The sequence below is a fragment of the Pseudopipra pipra genome, chromosome 3 (assembly GCF_036250125.1).
Source record: "Pseudopipra pipra isolate bDixPip1 chromosome 3, bDixPip1.hap1, whole genome shotgun sequence".
NCBI lineage: Eukaryota > Metazoa > Chordata > Aves > Passeriformes > Pipridae > Pseudopipra > Pseudopipra pipra.
This window is the reverse complement of record NC_087551.1, coordinates 96,308,449-96,330,942: the sequence shown is the minus strand read 5'-3', so window position 1 is coordinate 96,330,942 and position 22,494 is coordinate 96,308,449. Positions and strand designations below refer to the sequence as shown.

At 39.8% G+C, this 22,494-nt stretch overlaps 1 protein-coding gene across 2 annotated transcripts in view; it reads right to left on the bottom strand.

Moving 5' to 3' along the window:
• TDRP (testis development related protein) overlaps positions 1–20,807 on the bottom strand; it is a 29,118-nt gene extending 8,311 nt beyond the window's left edge. The window contains exons 1-2 of one of the 2 annotated variants that reach the window (XM_064650425.1): positions 20,694–20,807; positions 8,202–8,261 (exon numbers count right to left, since the gene is read on the bottom strand). In XM_064650425.1, the coding sequence (XP_064506495.1) occupies positions 8,202–8,261; positions 20,694–20,807 (174 nt within the window). The remainder of the gene's footprint in view (positions 1–8,201; positions 8,262–20,693) is intronic. The other variant, XM_064650426.1, reaches the window with a different exon arrangement.
• Between the last annotated feature and the right edge of the window lie 1,687 nt (positions 20,808–22,494).

Here is a 22,494-nt window from a genome sequence, read left to right as displayed (position 1 = left end):
ACAGGTTAAGAGAGCTAGGGCTGTTCAGCATAGAAAAGAGAAGGTTCCAGGGAGACCTTAGAATACCTCCAGTACCTAAAGGGGGGCTATAAAAAAACCAAAGAGGGACTTTTGATAAGGGCATGTAGAGAGAGGACAAGGAGGAACGGCCTTAAGCTGAAGGAGGGTAGGTTTAGATTAAATATTAGGAAGAAATTCTTTACTGTGAGAGCCACGAGGCACTGGCACAGGTTGCCCAAAGAAGGTGTGGATGCCCCATCCCTGGAATCATTCAAAGCGAGGTTGGATGGGGCTTTGACCAGCAACCTGATCTAGTGGAACGTGTCACTCCCAGGGCAGGAGGGTTGTAACTAGATGAACTTTAAGGTCTCTCCCAACCAAAACCATTCTGTGATTCTATCATCTTCTGTTATCTTTAACTCTTATCAGAGTTAAATCTCACCAGATTTAACTCTGCTATTTCATGCCTTTTTGGGAGGAACCTTTGCTACCATAGGCAAATTCACTACGTTTGTTGCACTTAAAAACTCTCACTGCCCTTTAAATTGGAAAAAGACGCAAATATATCTCAGTGACGTAATTTGTATATGTTTGGTTTTTTTCATTAATGATGTTTCATCAAGCCATTTCCACCTAATAAATTTGATGATTAAGAAAAAATAAACCTACCTCGTTACCAGTTTTCAGATAGCAATTTAATACTTAGAACTGGGTTAACTCAAATTATATGTACCTTTAAAGAACAACATTGATGAAAGACTACTTGGAGAGAAGCATTTATATGCATAGGTTCAATGTAAAAAAAAAGGATATACCTATACATACACCTTCTTTAATCTAGAACATCATACATACTCCACCAAAGAATGCCAACCTTTGCTACCCTGTTTAGATACTCAAGCAATCCTATAGCCAAAAAAACAAAAGTACCAATATCCAGCCCAAAGCTTTCCATATTTTTTAACTAGATTTTTTAAAATTTAATTTCATTAGTCCAATTCTGATTTACACATAACTTTAAGAACAATTATGAGAAAAGTTCTATTCAGTGTCAATCAGATGGCATGTGCAGGTCTTCAGGTAAAAGCTTTGCACTCTTTCTACCTGTATGTAAATCACTGTCTATGTACACATTCCTTCAATATTTTCATATCCATGGCATTTGGTAGGTACAAACAAGGCTAATAACCATGTAGCAGATTGTAACTAATTTATTCTTCTCTCAACTAGGCCTTAGGAGAAATGTACACAAAACATTTAAGATATATTTCCAGCACTTACTTATTTGATGTTTCCAAAGGAAACACTGCCAGGATAATCTACATAAGAGTACTAATGTCCAAGTAGACCATATTTTGCCAGTATGTGATAAAAGTAATTGCAAAAGCCTACTATACATTAAACAGACTAGGCTGAAAGAAACCACATAAACGCAAGAGAAAAACCAGAACCTCTGCCTGCAACACCTAAGCCTCCTCTTCTACACCTGCCTGCACCACCACTGACCTCCTGACACATCTTTTCTCCCAACTGAACAGGAGTCAACAGCTCAATCTTGATTGTCTTCTCAGTGGCAGCATACTGAAGAATTTAAACCTTAGCAAAGGAGGAGGTCAAATACTTATTTCATACTTTCAGAAGCTTCTTTGTAACTACTGAACTGTTTTTAAGACCACAATTCTGTTTTTTGACTACTGCTGTCATGTAGCTGTCACATACTAAAGAAATCCCTCAGGATAGCCTGCTGCATTTCTGTATATCTTTCCCAAGTTCTTTAATGACTTTAAACCTACTGACAAGTGCCACCACCAATGCAGCTGGAACAGTTACAGCTGCATCTGCTGGCAGGTACAGCTCAGGAAGGAGATCTTGAAGTCAGCATTCTCTGGAACCATCAGTTTGACATTCAGCAGCTGTATAGCCAAAAATCCTGGGAACCATCACAAATTCAGAAAGGAGATCCATAAATCAATACCCCCTATTTAGAGAGATGCACCCTCTAATACTCAAAACAATGATTCTTGATGTTAGGGGTAAAGGCCCTAGACACTAGCCAAGTTATGTTCTCCCTGAACACCATCTCCTGTTGCCACAGGCACAGACAGCCTGCCAGAATACATGGGCCACTCTCTGAATCAGCTGGGAATTTCTTACAATTTAACAGAGCACCTGGAAAACGACCCAGATCCCAGAACAATTGACTTCCTTGCAATGGATGTCAAAGGAAGGTCAGTAAGCAAGATGACACTTCAGTAAGCTGACTCCTCACCACACTGGAGACATATTTTATGTAAAACTATTGAAGTTATGCAAAGTATGAAAACACAGTACTGATATGGTCTTAAAGCATCAATCCTCTTGTGAAGCTCTGTATCTCATTTTTATGATGTAATTGTCTACACAAAACTCAAAAGTGTACTACTAAAAAATTTTCAAAAAGGTTTATAAATGTAACTAAGTAGCTTATATTCTCAAACCTTTAAAGTATTTTTCCATGTGTCAGTGGAAAAAGAAATAACTCAACATCCAGAGTTCACAGAATCACACAGCTTTTACAGCTGGAAGGGACCTCTGGAGACCATCCGGTGCAACCACACTGCTCAAAACAGGGTCAGCTTCAGCAGATTGCCAAGGATCATGTACAGCCAGGTTTTGAATATCTCCACAGCTGGAGAATCCACAACCTCCTGGGGTAATCTGTTCCAGGGTTTGACTGCCCTCATGGTGAAAACATTTTTTTCTTACGTTTAAATTATATTTCTTTTATTTCAGTTTGCGCCCATTGCCTCTTGCCCATTCACTAAGCACCCTGAGAAGAGTCAGACTCTCTACACTCTCTCTGTTGCTGGTGTACATGCAAAAGCCTTTCTTGTTGCTCTTCATTTTTCTCACCAGATTTAACTCTTGGTAGGTTTAACCCTTCCTAACCCCATCCCTGCATGCTCATATTCTCCTCAGGTCACTTGACCCTGCTTCCACCTCTTGTATGCTTCCCCTTTATGCTTGAGGTTTTTCAGGAACATCTTGTTCATGCCTCCTGCCACCTTCACTTCTTTCTCTGCTTGCTAAGCTGGGCTATTCTTGAGTTTGGAGAAGTTCATCTTTGAAAATCAAAGTTAACTGATACCACTGGAATAGAACCAGGTGTACAGTCAAAACTGTAGTAAAAAAAAAAAATCAGTGAAATGCTTATGGGATTGCTAAAAAAAGATAGCACTATTAAGGACTACAATTGTAACATCAGATGTTAGAAAGTTAAAAGCTTTAGAAACCAGGTTGGATGCCACAGTCTACTATGTTTCAAATATGTCAATGAAAAACAAAAAAGAAACTTCTCAAGATGCCATTTCAGTGTTTTCTGAAGTAAGAATACAGACTGGTCTCATACCAGTTTGGCTATGACAGCACAGAGTATGCCTATCAGAACAGCAATTAATAAAGTTTCTCCCATATCTTCCACTTTAGGTTGTGAAAGCCTTTGCAGAAATCCCCTGTGCAGTCACCTGAAATGTAAAAAGTGGCAGACTACTGAAAGCCATCACCATCATCTGTCCCAACAGGCATCTGAAGTGCTCAAGCCAGAGCACAGATTCTTTTCCTTCAGCAGAGGAAACTCCAGCTAATGAAGTACTCTTTTTTCCCCCATGAGAAAGATGTCTTTAATTAGAGTATCATCTGAAACTGAGAGTACAAGCAGTCACTTCTAGAACATCATGTAAAGGATGCAGTCTGTATCCCTACTCAAACTGTCTGCCGTTTCTCTCCCCCAGTCCCCTCCCCTCTGCTTTGCCAATGCTTCAGTATCAGTGCCCATCTGTCAGACAGATTCCCAGAGAAAAGTCTCACAAGGTGACAAATCTGGTTCATCAGACACTGCTGCTGAAAAGGGTCAACCCAGTCCATTGCCTGTGTGATGCTGTGGAAAACCAGTTCAACTCACTAAGCCAGCAGAAATCTAAATCACTCATTTTTTACAGTCTTTTAGGTTAATGCTATGAATCAGCTCATTAAAAGATGTCTCCAAAGCACGTGGAATTTAGGGGCAAAAGCACCTTTTTTTGCAGCAGCAACTATTATAACAGCTGAAGCACCCTCTGAAAATTGCAGTCATCTATCAACTTTCTTCCATACATACAGCTTTGTACATACAGTATGGCTTCCCCAAACTCGCCCCCTAAGCTTCACTCTGTAAACTCAATCTTCACAGTAAGGCTTCTGTTTTGTTACCTGTATTGATTCAAGTGAATCAACTGTACATAAATTGTATATGTTGACTACAATTTTTCTTTCTTTAGATAAAACAGGGAGCAAATGTTTACTGATAGTTAACTTTATAAAATGCCCCAGAATGGAACAGGTCCTCTTAAATTGGAAGTCTTCTACAAAATTGATAAGTATTATTACCAAAAATTAGTTTAAGGACACCATTTTTCACCACATCAACAAATTCTGATGTTTAAATGATTCTTCATCTCATAATAGGTAAACAAGCAATGAGTAATAAATGAACAATCAAAGAATCCACTGGGAAACAGTAAAGCATCACAAAGAAGACACTTCAGTTAATTTTACTGTGAAAGATAAACAGTTGATAATTAGAACTCTGCTAGAGGGCAAGAAGGTTCATGAAAAATTGGGCTAAAATGCAACAAACCAGGAATGCTAACAGCTGGGTATAAACTAAATAAGTAGTTCAGGTCTTAAAGTAATTTTTAAAAGTAAATTACACAAAAAGTATGCAGATATAGATGAACACATACTAAAGAGGACAATTGTGTAAATTTAACTGAAAACAGGTAAACTCAGGCATCAGATGGATGAGTTTAATGTATGTGAACATCTTATTCACACAGAATTCAATCAATTCAAAGAATAACAAGATTTGGGACACCGGGTTAGATGTACAAGACAAGCAGTTTACAGTTCAAAACAAGAAATTCAAGTATGTTTGAATATTACTCTGACTGCACTATGAGTGGGTACCCGTACTTTCAATATATTCCTGTTAAGACTTTTCTACTTCCCAACTGCCTGGCCAGCAGGGCTCTGGAGCACAGAAGTCATTCTCTGCAGGCTAGAACAAGCCACATGACAGTCTTAGCAACCAAAAAGAGCAATTACAAGGGATTCTTGCTGTATACCTGCGGTGAGAATCAGCATGTTCAATGCCATTGTGTAGTTAAGCAGCTAATCCCTAAAAAGTCACTGCTCAGCAGGTACAAAATGAGATTTACAGAAATTTATATTTGGGCAATGTTTTAGCAGACCTTCACAAGTATTTTCACAGAGGATTGACAACTGGTGAATCAAAACTCTCCAGCAAAGTAGAGGCACTCTACAAAATGCTTGCAAATTTTTTTTATAAATACAAACAAAAGGAACAGATTTTCCTCTTGACCTTGACTGAGGAGAAACAATTGTTTGTTCTACAGCTCCCCTCACTCCTCCCCTTGAAAAAAAAAAGAACCTAAAATAAAAAAGCTAGAGATGGAATTTTCTGTATAAGTACCTTACAGTTCAATAAAGTTACAACTAAGTGTTTAACAATAAAAAAAAATAAATCAGTTTGTACTAAAGTGTTGTTCCCACATTATAGGAAACCCATTCATAACATACAAGAAGCCAAATAAGAGAAATGTAAAAAAACACTCCTCTCCAAATTTGTCTTACAGATATTAAAGCACTGGGTGGCAGGAGGGGAAGAGGTGTGTTTCAAGTCAGCCAGCCTGTGGTGTGCAGATCAGCAGTTACTCTATGCAAAAAATGAAACTCCAGGATCTAGCCCCATCAGGGTTGACAGTGACCAGCCTACAATTCCTTGGTCTTCTTTATTTCCCTTTCTTAAACTGAGAGTTATACTTCCTCTTTTCCAGTCAGTGGGAACTTCCCCAGACTGCCACAACTTCTCAAGAATGATGGATAGTGACTTAGCCACTACCTCCACCTCAGGACCCACAGATGTATCTCATCAGGTTCCATGGATTTGTGCACATTCAGGTTCCTTAGATGGTTTCAAACATGATCTATTTTGTTACTCAAAACTCTTGATCTCTTTTCAAAATCTGGCCTAAAACCAACTGTAGATGAAGTCTCTGCTGTACTTTTAACTCAGAAGCTCAGCACATAGGTGAGACCCCCCCAAGATTAGTTTTGCAGAGGCCAAATCATAGAATCATTAAGTTTGGAAAAGACCTCCCAGATCATCAAGTCCAGCGTTGACTGAACACCACTATGTCAAATAAACCATAGCACTAATTTCCATGTCCAGTGATTTCTTGAACACTTCCAGGGATGGTGACTCCACCACCCTCCCTGGGCAGCTCGTTCCAATGCTTAGCCACGCTTCCTGATGTCCAATCCGAACCTCTCCGGGTGCAGCTTGAGGCCACTTCCTCTTGTCCTATTACTAATGCCTGGGAGAAGAGGCCAACCTCCACATGGCTACAACCTCCTTTGAAGTAGTTGTAGAGAGTCATGAGGTCTCCTTTGAACCTCCTTTTCCCCAGGCTAAACACCCCCAGCTCCCTCAGCTGCTCCTCATGATTTGCTCTTTAAGTCATATGTCCAGGCACAGTGTGAACACAAGTTCCAGATTTCTGCATTTTGCAGAGCACCACTAGAGGGTTCACAGTTCCTCACTTTCAGATGTCACAAGGCTTTTTAATCAGCTATACCTGCCTTTCAAGAGAGCTGTTGAGAGGGAACTAGAGAAATTCAGCATTGCAATTAGCCTGTCCTCACTGCTCAGTGGGCAGCCTCCTGCAACAGCAGGATCTAAGACTGTTTTCCAACTCCATCTGTAGCCATTAGGACTAGCTCCTACTTTAAACCTCAAACCTAGGTCAAAGGCTTTCCTCTGCAAATAGGCATCAGCACTGACTTAAAATTCAGGCATTAAGAGACCAGGAAGGCTGTTTCTCTACAAAGCAGGTACATTTTTTATCCACTACCTTCTTCTTCCAGAACTTTGTTGTTCTTCACCATAATGCTTCAACACGGAAACTATTTTATTCATGATATGAGCATACCAAAAAGGCCACACATGTAATTCATCAGCCTTTTATTAACGTATTAAAGATTTTAAAACTTCTCGAGTATCACTGTAATGAGTGCTTCTAAGACAACAAAACAAGCAAATAAAATACAGAATCGCTTTCAGAAAGAGAAGATAAGGATAAGGTGCTTTCTTGTGAATACATTTTTAAGACAAGAGGGTTTTATTTTAAAACAAAAAGTACTGAAGCTCCGTAGTTTGCCTGGTGACATATTTGTTGGGATTTTTTTTAAGTCAAAGCACACACTTATCAAGCCTTCCTGAAAGAAGGAGCAAAAAAGTTTCAATATAAAACAGTTTTAGGAGTCTCTCCCTAAACATTTACCATCTGGTATAAAATATATGGCATTATATGTTTTCATTAAAAAATTATATTTTTTCAAAAGGCTAGGAAAAGGTATAATACAATCTAACTACTATTTTCAATGAAAATCATGCTGCATCTGAAGTAGAACAAAAAGAAGTAACAGAGACAGATGTTCAGTTTATACATATTAATGTAAAGTATCCTGTTACGCTAATGAACCTATTTTAAAATACTTTTCTCTATACCTATGGAATTTCAAAACAAGCTCTAGCATATCATAATAACTTCCAGTTCTTTCATCTTCCACTAATGTATTTTTAAAACATTAAAGAAGATTCTTGGACACATATCAAGGTAAAAAAAAAATTAACTTGCATGCCTACTTCTCTTTCCTGAAAGAGATATGGAATAAAATTCTTAACCTCTTGTGGTCATAGAGGCAGCTGAGCTACATATAATGGAATAAGTAACAGAGATCTCTTCTAATTTTCTTGTCTTTGGCAGTTGCAGCTAGATTTTAGTGCTTCTTTAGACTTCAGTTATTCCTGTGTCTTCTTATTTTCATTTTGTGCTCTAATATCTATCATGTGGAAGAAAAAAAAATTAAGATACCTTTCCTTCCCCATTAATGAAAGAAAATAAGGCAGCTTTCCAACTAATACTGCACTACTAATATTACTTCAATGAGAACCCCATGACCAAGGATCATACATAATTATAAAATCATCAATGAAGTATATAAATATCCTCCTTAATCAGATGTCCATGAAAAACTGGTAACTAGCATACAGTGACTGAAATATATACAAAATGTTATACTTTGAAAGAACAGCTATTTACCTTTGTTGCAAGATGTGACACTGAAGATGACACTTCATCATGAAGAAACTGGTCTTTATTCTCAAAAATGATAAAGATAAAAAAGGCCAATAGTCAGTTTTGGTTTCACAATCAGCACTGACACATTTCAGACTATTCATAAATGCTTTTATTTTATTCAGGCCATCATAAAATTGACAAAATATGATCACAATGCAAAATTAAGTGAACACCACCAATAAAATAAGACATCTGAACAAAACTACTTATAATGATGAAAAATATTGTACCAAATGTAAAAAACCAGATCAAACCCTTAAAAAACCAAAGACCCCGTACCGCAAAGAGAGATCAAGAACACCCTTCTATCATAACAAATTTAGTACAAGTAAAAATAAAAATTTATTTTGATCTTAATGATTGTTTCTCTATTTTTTGGATCACCACTGATTTTCTAAATATCATACTAGGTGATGGTCTATGCAGTGTCTGTGGCCTGGAGGAAGAGGAATGTCCCAAGACTTTTTCCGCCTTCACATTAAAAAGTTCTATATTTCTTTGACTCAAGGACAGACTTTCACCAGCATTCCCCTCCATTTGTAACTGTTGATTTCAGAAGAAAATTAGAGTGCTAAAAATGCTTGTGAAGGTTATTCAGTAAGGAAGCATTTCTGTCCATCTCTGAATTAAACTCCTGTCTTAGGATTGTCAGGCCATTCTGTTACTATCAATGCTCTCTTCAAGACAAGGCAAGTAAGATCATTGTTGAGAGTACTTTAGAGGCCGAATATATAGGAAGTGGGATATAGAATTCAGGAAATATGCAATTTTCATTTTCTTACTCTGTGTTTTAATGAGAAATTTATTACGTTTTTTTTTCTCTACATATGACTCCAAATACAAACAGTCACAAGTACAAAACCAGAACAGCTGTGTATAACTGTAAATATTTAACTCCAGTTTCAAAAAAACCCTCAGAATTAAACCAGAACACATCTTTTATGGAAAGTGTCTTCAAAGTGGCAGTTTCACATAACCTCCAGTGTTCACTTTGGTCCATATTTTGCTTACATCAGACACTCACTGTTTCAAAAATCAATCCTTTTCAACTAAAGTAAATGCTAAGGAGTTGATACGCTCTTTGCTCTATAAGCTTAGTTTTTGGGTTTGGTAACTTCACACACACATATCCCAAGACACCCAAAACACTCAGTATCCCAGCTTCTCCACATTACCAAAGACCTCCTTCACTTTGCTAACAGCATCAGAAAGAGGTGAGAAAGCCAGCATAAAAGTGCTACGTATTTCTAGTCATGTGGGGGCCCAGATGTATCAGCTTCATTTTGAGACACCAGCTTCAAATCCCAGCCATTTTTATTTATTTATTTATTTGCATACTACTGTTTCTATTTACTTTACAGGCAATAAATTATATTATACAAGGGACAAGGATGGAGCATTTCTAGAATTGAGTATGAAGACCATAACGCTATAGTTCAATAGTAATTGTGTGTTGGAATAGAGCAAGTTGTAGATAGCCAGCTTTAGTTGTTGGGGCAGAACACAAAGTCAGCAACTCATATTATCATTCAAAATGAGATTATTACTTCCTGTGGATCTCAACAAGTTATTTAATTTCCAGGTTTCAGTTGGCTGTCTAACACAGGAGGACATTATTGCAGATGGGATACCAAAAAATTACAAAGTTAAGATTTGTCTAGTACTCTCAAATTAAATTTAATTACTTCCCCCCCTTTTGGGTTTTTCTTTTCCCTCCTTTAAAGAAAAACATTAGCAATATTTTAAATGGAAATGCCTCACACATACCATTTCAGAAGTCTACCTGTTTCCTCTCAGCACTCCCAGCTCTCAAGCTTTCGGATGAGGTCTTAGACTTAACATGATGGCATCTCTCCTTGGACACGGTACAAGCTAGAGAATACCTCAGCTGATTTGCCCAAATTTTTCCCAAGAAGAAAAAAAAATTAACAAGAACTAGGAAAGCCCCAGGGGGAAATACAGTAAGAGAAAAAATTATTTCAGACATCCAGGGCTGGCAGAGCTACCAGTTTCAACAACCAACAATACCACCTCCAGAACTAACAGGACACTGTTACTACCTTCCAAAGAAATAAAACCTCTCATTTTAATTCTTCCAGCTCTCCAAGTATCATAGGAAGGATAATAAAAATATGAGAGTGCATACAGAGACATCATGTTCTGCTAGAGAAGAGAAAAAACAGAAGTGTGAAGGCATACACCCTCTAGCAAGCCTGAGCACAAGGAAGCAAGGGTGCAAGGCATTTTCACAGTGAAAGTTTTTAGGGGAAAATGATGAGATGCAACGAGCACCTCATAGAGCCAAGGAGTCAGCATAATAAAATGTGAATACCATTGGCAACCAACGATGTAATTCACAATAAGTAGTAGACAAAAGGATGCATTTGCTTCTCTAAATGAGGGACAGCTAGGACTGTGTTGCTGTGTTAATACAGTGTTACAACTCACAGATATACAGAGTGCTATCTCATACGGAATGAGACACAAGTTTGCAGCAACTATACTCATGCAGAGGAGGCTGATAGTTAGAGGACAACACCAAATTTAAAGATATGAAATACAAAGATTAAAAGATATGAAACCCTCAAGAAAAAGAATGGTGAGAATCTAATCTCTAAAACACATTTTTGGGGGTGGAAGACCTAACAAGTATCCAAAGCATTCTTTTAAGATACACCGCTGAAGGAAAGGAGATTTGGACAATGGCAGTGTGGTTGTGACGTCCATCCATATATCTCATGGATTGATCGAAAGCAGCCTGTATGTTTGAGTTCAGCAGTCTCCAGCAAACTAGATTTCAAAATGTTTTGTGGAAAATCCATCCTTATGAAAACCAGAGGGGAGACCAATGCTGCATGGTGGGAAGAGAGTGCAAGAGAAGCAAGTATAGGAGTTCAGAACCATCCATGGCCCACATTGCAGGGAGGGACCTGCACACTGTACAGTAGGAATGGGTTGTATATAAAAAAAAAAAAAAAAAAAAAAAAAAAAAAATAAACAGAGGGAAAGAGCAGAGGGAGGGAGGGGACCTGTGCCACCACTGGGAAGAACTGAGGAAAAAAGATGAGAAGCCACATACAACCCATCTTCACTTGTTACCCACAGAATAATTTGTATTTTTTAAGTGATACACATTAGTACACCCTTCTTCTGATACATATTCTATACTTGCATTACCATTCTGAGATCAGAGAGCTTACAATTTGTTTTCTCAAGTTTTCTTTAGAGGACAATCTACTGTGCCACTACATGTAAAGAGTGAAGATGAGCTTTCTTTATCATGCTGCATAACACACATTGATGCTGAACGCTCATAAACTATTTTATCTGGGCAGTTTAGAGTTATGACAGTTCACTTTTTACTTCAATTTAAAAGAAAAACATAGACCCCAATTACAGTATTTAGATACTAATAGGTGACTAAATGCTAATGATAGTGAGAAATGCTGATCAGCAACTTGAATAGCCCTCCAGTTCTGGCAGGGGAAGGTTGGTATGTGCAGTGTGTTTTCACAAGGAAACAAGTGCCCTTTTGTTGGACATACTGCAAACCATAAGGTACTCAAGGGACTAATTCAACTTGCACACAAACCTTTTTGTACAGAGATCAAAATCATAATCTACTTCCCTCAGCTTCCTTTGTGGTAAAGTAATTAATTAGTCTCTTTAGATCATTCACTTTCATAATTCAGGCCAAGATGAGGAATGCTGGACACTGAAGAGTTAAGGCAAATAATAGCATCATCTCGCTCTGTATGCCCTTCTTTTGCTCTAGCACATAAAACAGTAGATTATTGATTTTCTCGACCCATTTGTAGAACCTTCCTATGGTACACACACACACACTCACTGTCAGAGCTGAGCACAGATAAGAGTAAACAACATACTGTTAACAGAGTAGGTCCTTTTGGTGCAAATTCTCACCCTTCTACTGACTTATTGAATCCCCTCTGCCTATCATCACACCTCACCAAGGACTGAGCATAATATAAAGTCTAGATTATCATGCCTGTGAGTGTGCATTAGATTATGTACCACAGAAGTACCATTTAAGTGGAAAAAAAATCCCAAAACAAAGAGATACACCTCAAGAGATATGTTCCAGAGAAGAATTTAACATAATCTCCAGTATGCCACAAACCCTATTAAATAATTTAGTGATAGGAGAGGGGGAGGTTAAAAAAAATTAGTTTAAAAAAATCACTCAGGAAATCACAAACCTGAAAGTTAACCTCTGAAGCTGGAAAGATTCCAAAAACACTGATTACAAACCAAACAATTGAACAACTGTATATACACAGCCTAACCAGAAACAGCACAGATTGGGAAGAGGAGATCACCATCTTAAAATACAGCTAACAAAAGAAAATATTTCCTTGGGTTTGAGAAGGATCTTACTATTATAGTGTAAAATGAAACGAACAAGACTAAAGCTGATTATTAATAAGAAAGTCACTCTGCTTATCTGAGTTTAGAACTGAATAAAATCCAAAGCAAAATACACTCAAACATAAGTAAGAAGAAAGTTATCAGCAGAAGAGCAGTGGTATTTGGCCTCATTTTCCTTGCTGCACCTATAACATACACCTGGAAAAATTCAGTGGATGGATATATGCTTTGTGTCAGGAAATTGATGCAACAGTGATCAAAAGTAAATGGGCACTGAAACAACTACACATATTCCTTTAACACAGCTGAAAAATAAAGCTGAACTGTACCTGAATACCCACACAAAACTAAACATGCCTTTAAAGAAATACAAGGCTTGCAATTTTAACAAATAGAGGCTGCATTACCCAGTCATACACAGCTTTCTTCTCGGACATGTGGCTGTGTGTTCAGACGTTCCCCCAGTGCTGAACCATGAACTGCCTCTGCTCCTTTCTGGCAGAGATAGCCTAGACTGAGATCAAGATAATTTGATCAGCCTTGCCCATATTTCATCTACTGCTAGATCTCAATCTTCCATTTGTATGTCCCTAAGGCAAGTGAGTGAATCAAACAAGCCATCTGGGCAGGTGATATAAATTGAAAATTGCCTGTTAATGTCGCCAAGGAAAAGTATTCACCTAGGCATTTCTAAAGTCTTGCTTGAGAGTAATTTGGCATTTTAAATTCATTTTTCTCTTCTATAAACAATACTTTTCCACTCCAGAGTGCTCACTACACTTAGAAAAAACATCTACATTATGACAATAAATCATTTAATATGCCACTGTAACTAAATAGTTACAGTGATTCCTATCCTGCAAATCTCCTCTGACAGTGTTCAGCAAAACTGAAAATTAAAAAAAACAAAAATGTAAAAATCTAAGTATGTTAAAGAATTATACTTTATTTTATGAATATATTTACTAGACAACACCAATCTGGAAATATGCTTTTAAAATATAATTCATCAGACCAATTATAGAAAAACTTATTTCACTCCACTTACTTTAAAGTCTGGGTAACTACTTCATATAAAGAAGACAACCCATAAAACATATTTAAAACTACTTCCATCTTCTAGTCTTTCATAACCACCTATTAGTCCCCAGACCAACTGGAAGGCGAAAGCATAGGAAAACTGGTTTCCATATTTCAAATAATTTTAATTTATTCAGTATTAATAATAAAGATGATGCTCCTTTCTTCAGCATCCAGCTATTAAGAACTTGTTTAGCATTTTCACAAACTCTGTTTCATTTAATGACTTCAGTTATTGTTTCACATTCCATTACATTTTACAACAGAATATCTAAATTATTTCTATACTTTTACTGTCAATTGATATAAATGGCCAAAGGTACCAGAGAAGATTAATCTCAGAATGTAAGTATTTACATAAGAATACTTCTGTAGCTCTGCATTTTATTGGCATTACAAACAGAAACATTGGAACACCAGATTCCTATTCTCTCTATTCTAACATCAATACACAAGGTTATTCTATTAATTGTTCAGATTACTGTGCATCTCTGTAGTAAGTGGTTATAACACATCTTATTCAAACTTTGCTTCTCTGAAATATTTTTGGAAGAATATTAAAGAGTGAACACCTTGAAAATATTAGAAAAGCTTATATGTCATTAAGAATTTAGTTTTGCCTAATTTAAAATATTTCAAATATGTTTCACAAAATTAAAACAGCTGTATTAAGATCAAAATACCATCAGTGTCAAAGCTGAAACAAGGAAGGTCAGATAATCAATTTTAATCCAATTTCTGCAGCAATTCAAAAACGTCAGTGAAGTTTTCAATTTTGCTGAAATTTCCGACTAAAAATTCGTCAATTATTTTTAACAACTTAGCCACAGTAAAAGTTTATGTTTGATTTTCATGATCCAGAAAACAAACCAACAGATGCTAATTCAAAAGCCAGTAGCTGACACACAATTTTTATTCAGTGATTGAGTTTGCCATTAAATTACATGTCTTTAATAAATGTCTTGCGTGAGTAATGGCCATATTATCCTAGTTCAATTTCTGCAAAACAGGGTGAATGCATCCTTTTATGGTACAGTGTTCACCAGCACATGCATTGCTTCCTTTCGACATATGGCTTTTATCAGCCTTGGGGTGTTAACACAGACCTGTCCTAGAGCTCCTCACAAAGAGCCAGAGGCAAAACTTGTTAGAAATGTACCTCTGATGATGACAGAACTGAAAGATAGTGCACCTGGTAAAGTGTTCAGTAACTTCTAGTAACTCCACTTATGTTATGGATGTCCTCACGCAATCTGGCAAATAGCTTCTATAAAAGTGAGGGGGAAAATTATAAACCTATTTTACCAGTAAATAATTAAAATGATTCATTCTTTCTCAAAACCTGTTATATTCTAGTTTGCATATTGATGGTAGGAAGTTCAGCACCAGTAGGAGAGTATGGCTCCAGAAACCTCACAAAGCTCCGTGAAGATACAACAAATAAATAAGGGAAAGTGGATCTCAAGCAATGATGTAGAGGAGAAGATGACAGTGGTTTTATGGATCGGTGAAATGGGATAATTCTGTGTTAGGCAGGAGGGGAGGAAGACAGACAAGGCAGCTGCTGGCTAACAGAGGCAATAAGAGTCAGTAAAGCCGAACTGGCTTGAGGAAAGATACAAGTGATAAAAATGAAAAACAGGGGAGAGGAAGGGCCTGTACTAAGAAAAACCCTGAAAGCAAGGACAGAGACTTAAATGTAAATTTCCTGAAACAAAGACAGGCCAGCTGAAGAAAGTGAATCTGAAGGATGAGGAGAACTTAAACTTTATGCCATAAGCAACAACATTAATATCACCAGTGGGATTTGCAGGGACTAGGAGATGGGAAAACACAGCATAGGTATTAGAAGCTGCAGAGGAAGTGATCACCATCAGGATAGGAAGTGAGGGTCTGCACAAGAATTTCAGCTGTCTAGACAGAAAGAAAAATAATAATAATAATAATTTAAAAAAATACTACAAAAGCAGACTTGATGTAGACTTCATAGAGAAAACAGCAGTAAAGTCCAGGACACAAATTCTCTTTTGCACAATAGATAAAAGTCACCAACAACCTTCACCTTATAGGCTTGACTGAAAGAAAAAGATACATACTGATGGCATCTATAGTAGGACACCAACCAGACAATATGTGCTTTGTGGACTTCTAAGAGTCAGAATAAGCCAACAGAAAGGGGATAAGAAGTGAGAAGCATATCTGATCCCAGTCAACTGTGTAAAAAATGACAGTACAAATAAAAATTTGAAGCACCTTAGAAAAGAATTTTAAAAAAAGAAAGCCTAAAGCCCCAAAAGGCACTGCCTGCTCTATAGAGCTCCAGGAAGATTGTAAGGAAACAGGACCCACTCCAGAAGCTGCTGAAAGACGGTGTGTGACAAGAAGGAGGAAAAGCAAGAAAGGCAGGCCAAGGAAAGGCTCAGGAAAGTCTTTTCTGACAGTCCCACAATCTAACATTCAAGAATGATGACAGAATACAGGTGATGGATTTTAGCCAGGAAAAATATCACTGAAATGTCACAAGAACAACTTCAATGAAAAGAAAAAAACAGGCTAGCAGAGAGGAGAATGTATGTCAGAATTATTAGACTACTGCAGGCAAAGCCTGAGACACCTTCTAGCCTGAAATGGCCAGAAAGTGAAGGAAAGGCATTAGCTGGATTAGCACTGACTGCTTTATTATTTTTTTTAATTAAAAAATACCCTTATTCTACGTATTAGTAGAATGTAAGAAATGCTGCTCAGCTCCCACCCATTCCTGCAGGGCCTGTCTGAGTTTGACTCACTTCAAGATGAAAGCTCATATTAAAATCGTACCAAAGACCTTAACATCTTCATTAAAATATATAACTCAAATTCTGTATACCCAACTTCCAAACATCCTGAGCAAGTCTAAACAAAATTCAGCATAAAACATGTTTTTGCACATATTCTCTTTGAACATAACAAAAAATACAATCAGAGAGAACAGATCAAGGCTAAGGTCCTGAAATATTTTCATATCAAAGATAAGTGTTGCATTAGATAATACAGACCAGCCTGATACCCATCCACTGCCCTAATATATAGATGTGTTTTGAAGCTGAGTGCCATTTTACGTCAGAGTTACATGTGATATTGACACAGCATTGACATCTCTGAGCACTGATTAGATGACAGCAGGACTGAATCAAAGAGAACTTAGCAAAACTGCCAAAACAGCGCCTTCCAGAAGTCAAAACCCAGCATTTTTTCCCTTTCCAAAAATACAACTACAGTTTGAAACATAATGATTATATTACAAACTGGACGCAAGTTTGGCACCACTATGTACATTTCTAGCATATTTTCAGAGAGACACATAAAAAGCACATTAATTTCATTTTATAAGTGTTTACTATTTACGCATGTTAAGTTGCCTAAATGCATTAATTATAATGTAAATGAACAAAGCACCTTCATCACATAAATTAAAAATACTTATGCCTCAAAGTATAAATTAAAATTAACTTCTAAGATTCAGTCTAAAACTGTCCGGTTTAAAAAAAATAAAGAATACAATAATCCACACATTTATTTACACAAGTACTGTTTCAAAATTTACTTGTCTTTCTTATCTCCGGAAACACCCTACTATTTTAAATAAGTGTTAACAATTCAAAGTACTTGAATATATGCAGAAACTTTTGCTAAAAAGTGGCCAGAGGCTGACAGTTCCCTCTCTTGCAATTTTCATGTTCTAAAATTTGTTTTTGTTCTCCCCTGGAACAAAATCAAACCGCTCCATATAACACAAAACCAGAACTGTCAAAACTCCTCTTTACAGATCAAACTAAGCTTTCCTATTTAATACTATGAACTTCTACAAATTCAAATGTCTGCTTGAGTAAGCCCAGATCAGGCTTCCATATCTAAATAGGATGATTAAAATTGCTCCAGAGTAACAAAGGGGTTTTTTGTGTTAGGTTTTTTTTTTTGTTTATTTACTTTTAACTTATAGTAGCCTAATTCTTTGTTGCTGTCTCCTAATGAAATGTCCTAATTCTTAGGTTGCACAGTGAGAAGTCCTTCACTCTTTCTCAGCTTTAAAGAAACAACATACAGCACCAACATTTCATTACACTGGAATACTTTCAACCTGGTCTGCTTTAATGACATAGTTGAGACTACCAATTTCTTGTCTTTGAAGTAAAAAGTTTCAGCCTTATTTATAACATGAATGGTAGAAGCTTAAGGATTTTCTTGTCACTTGCTTATTAAAACTGAAAATAAAGACAAAAGACAGTTGTTGGGAAAAACAAGATGTCATAAATCAAAGTCAAAATATGATGACGCCAGTTCATCTTCTCTTTTACCAAATGATTTATCAGAAAAGAACCTAGAGGAAATGAAATCTAACAGTCAACTTTCTGTTGCATGAAATCTATTGCTGGGTTTCTTAATTTACTAAAAGGCACTCAAACTAATTATCTGGATTTTGGCCCTAAAGAAAAAAAAAATTAGTGAAGTCCTGGATTCTCTTCTTCTTGATAAGGTAATCCTTCACTCACAGCAGGCCGTACCGCAGCAACAGAGCTGAGGAAGACTGACATTCTCATGCACAGCTAGGGTACCACGAGGACTGTCCCCAGAACTCCTCCAAGCTCCAATGGGGCTACTCTCCTCCAAAGTCAGGGAGTTGGGTGATGCACATCAGGACACTGCAGGGGCCAAGTGCAGACCACTACCAAATCCCCCTACACATTACTGGATTTCAGTGCCTTGAAATCATATTACTGGGAGAAAGAACAGGTTCTGATGAAACATCAAAAATGTCAAACACTAAAAGCAGGGCACGTAAACCAGATCAGCTACAACAAGCTGAACAAGTGCATTTAGTTACCTCACACTTTCCCCTTGACACCTGTCTAAGCCGTGTTTTAGACACATTGTACCTAGAGCTCATCTAGAAGCTGCCTTGATCATGAGAATTACAAAGTTAATCAAGTGGTAATAGTTGTCCATACAGTCTATCCTTCCTTAAAGTGCACATAAACTCTAAAATAAATACAGTTAAATATTGTGGGAGGAGTGTTGTGTTTCTTTCGAGACATTTTGATTTTAACAGGTAAAAAAACTAACAGCTTATGGTCTTCATTCTCTGGGCCAAGCTACACCACAGTTGCACTAACCTTACTGAATCCTTGATTTTCAAGACTATTTCATTTAGTGGCTTAGAATAATTTATTTTTCATCTTCCACCTCCAATACCAAAATCAGCTTCTTTTATTCCAGCGCCCCTAGGACTTGAAAAGGATTTTTCCTAAAATTGATGAAAATGCAAACCATTTGCACCAGAAGTCATCATCACCATTATAACTTGAGATTGCTACTAAAGGAACAGAAGCCCAGGATAGTAAAAGACAATTGGACTGGACAAAAAAAAAAACAAAACCCACAAACAAAAAAACTCCAAAACCAGTAAAAAAACAAACTCCAGCCTCTGTTGCTAGGTAGAGGACTGAGAGAATTGTCTGGACAGAAGGCTGAAGAATCATCTTCTGACTGGGAGGCTACAGTCAAGAGTCTAAAAGGGGGCTTGGAGCATTTGTGGTAAAGAAGAGAAGTAGTTAAGAGTCAGTCAGATTTACTGGAAGCTTTCAGTGACCTTTGGTGTTTGAGGAAGATTTTCAGGAGCTAAGCAAGTCTAGGAGGGCTACAACAGCACAAGCTATCAGCTTAAGGAAAACAATGGACGTTTCCAAGCACCTGAGGATAGGATCTGTAGGAGGGAGAGGTTATGTGTTGCATGATAGGTTGTGAGAGATACTTCAGGTTGCCTCCAACCCCACAATCCCCCTTCCTCCCACAAAGGGGGTCTCCAAAATGACTGACTGTTCTCCCACAGGAGAAGATGCTATTCATCCATATGAATCTTCACAGCTGCTATCAAACTAGTAGCAAGAGCTAGGGCTCTTCTGTTTACAGTGCAGAGGAAAAGGCAAGGCAAGACTAAACTGGTGATTTTGGCTACTGGAAGACAGAGAGAATAACTGCTGTGACTGGGAGAGGCTGCTCTTCAGTAGTAGCCACACATGTTGACAACCCATAGCACTTGTCAACCAGGAACTCAAGCAGAGAGTAGTTTACCCAAACACACTCCAGCTCTTCCAGCAAGCCAAGCAAGACAAACATGGGGTGGGAAGTTGAGTGGGCTTTTGCACCTTCCTTTGAATAGAAACCTCACTAGTTTGCAACCCCGGGCAACTGCTTACTTCAGATATGCAGGTGTCCTGCAACCTCTCATACAACATCTAAAGATAATCTGTGGCAACAGAAGATCAGTTCAGCAACAAAGCTGTACCACGCAGCGTAACAGGCTTCTGAGCTGGACGGATGCCTAATTGCTACCAAGTTTTTGAAAGCAAGTCAACAAACATTTTTTCAGTTGTTTTGCCTGATATTCAACGGATACCCTTCCTTTCAGGTTGTATTTGTTAGGCGACCAATACTTTTAGAAGGTCACTTGGTATTTAACTCATTATTTAACAATGAAAGCTTTCAAACAACATTGCGGCTGATTAAGGATAGCCAGCTACTATTACTGAAACCATAGGAAAAAAGCAATCGTGCCAAAATATCAGTGCTCTACACAAACGCGAAAATGAAGGTATGTTCTTAAACATCCCTGTTTAATGTATTATGCTTTACAGATGGGTTGCAGTACCCCTGGCTAGGGCCGGGAGAGAAAGCACCCTGTGGTATGAAGCCACTGGAATGAAGGACAGCAAGTCCCAGCAGTGCCGGAGGCCGGCTGCTGGAAGGAAACAGAGGTGGATAGGCCACTCAGCACCCCAAAAATCGGGTGACAGTCGCACGATCCGCGCAAACACCCCCAGCTCGACCAGGGCCAGGCTGCCGGCACATCCAAAGTGGGAAAAGTGATTACTCATGCCGCCGGAGAGGAGGGCAGCGGGAGCGGGGCCGAGCCTCCCGACCCCTCCGAGCCGGGCTCCGCGCTCCTACCTGGGGGGCCGCGAAGGCGGCGGCGGCGGCGGGCGGCGGCCCGCGGGGATGCGTCTCCTCCTCCTCGGGCGAGTCGTCCAGCAGAACTTTGCTGCTCTTGTTGAGCTTCCACATGGCGGGCACGGGGGCGGCGGCTCCCGCCCCGCTGGTCCCGGCAGCGAGCGGGCCGAGGGGGAGCGGCGCTGCCTCCGCAGCCCCGGCCGGGGCGGCTGCGCTCGGCAGGGCTGTCACCCCGCCGGGGGCTCCCGGGCCGGGAGGAGGGAGGAGCTGCTGGCGGCGCCGGGAGCCCGCCCCTCACCGCCGGCCTGCCGATGGAGCCGGGAGCGCGGACAGTCCGTCCGCGGCGGGGCAGGGCCGGGCCGGGCCGGGCCGGGGCGCCGTGTCCCCTCCCCGCCACGCCGCTCCTCACCTGCCGCCGCTCCCCGCCGGGGCCGCCGCCGCCGCTGCCATGTTTGCGGGGCGGGGGCACGGGCAGGGGCGGCTGCCCGTCATCACCGCGGCAACCGCACCGGGCCCGCCGGCGGAACCCACGCCCTGGCCCCGCAGCCGTGCCCTCGCCCCGCAGCCTCCCGCAGGCACGGCAGGGGGTCCCGGGGATAAGGACCGTCCTAGCTCCGGCGGGTGTTGTGGAGGGTGCGGATGGCGCTGCCCGAGCAGCGGGGGCCGCAGGGTGTTCGTCAGGGCAACGCCGGGCACTTTGAGGTGAAATCGGACCTATCTGGGTTCTGGGGGTAAGGGCACCCGCAAAGCGCCATAGATGGCCCAACATCACTGGGTATGGTCCTGCCGTACCCACCCGTGTACCCGCCCGTGTACCTGCCAGTTTACTCACCCGTGTACCCGCCAATGTACCTGCCCTTCTACCTGCCAGTTTACCTGTTCACGTACCTGCCAGTTTACCCACCGGGTACCTGGCAGGGTACCTGCCGGTTTGCCCACCCATGTACCCACCAGTGTAACGACCAGCGAACCCCCACGAGTCTCCCGGGGTGTCTCTCAGGAAGGGCAGGCTCCACAGCCATACCCCGCAGCCTGGACCACATGCCTTCTTCCCTTGTCCAGCAGAGCCCTGCAGCCAGGGTGGAAAAGCCTGGTGGAGTCCATTGAGTACTAGGAGCTCCCAGTTTTACGGCTGAATGATCCAGATTTAGTGCCCTATGCACCTACTGCTATGTTCGTCAGTTCTTAGTTTTCAGACAGATGTGCTAGGATACTTTCCACTAAAATCCCCATCCTTTATCTATTATTATGATCAATGATTTAGGGTCAGATGTCCAAAGAACTGGGAAACACAATTTTTTGTTGTTCTGCTTGATTAACATTGCTGTGATTTCACTAGTGAAAGGCCATAACCCTCAAGGACCCCTCATGACAGACTTGCAAGTCTTGCTTTGACTGCCTGATCTCCTCAGGGCCTGGCAGCAGCAATGCCTTACTGAGGGTGGTTTTGGCTGCAATGTGCTCCTACCTGCTTAACCGGAAAAAGGCTCACCCCGGGGCTGGAACAGCAGCTCCTTCGGGCCAGCTGGTCCATGTGCTGTCTGCTGCCTTTCACTTCCAGCATGTGGACACCCACAGAGTGGAGATTTGCAAATCAATGAAAAAAATAGTTTTTCTGTCATAAAACGTCCTTATCTATAATCGCTAACTTCAGAGGCATCATGGTTTTAACTACAAACTCACTTTTGTATTGATTGAGGATTTCTGTAATGACTTAGGAATGCTGTGTAGCTAACTATAATTTATTAGCTAACTGCACAAAAGACACATTCACTTGAACCTGAAATCATGGAATTCACAC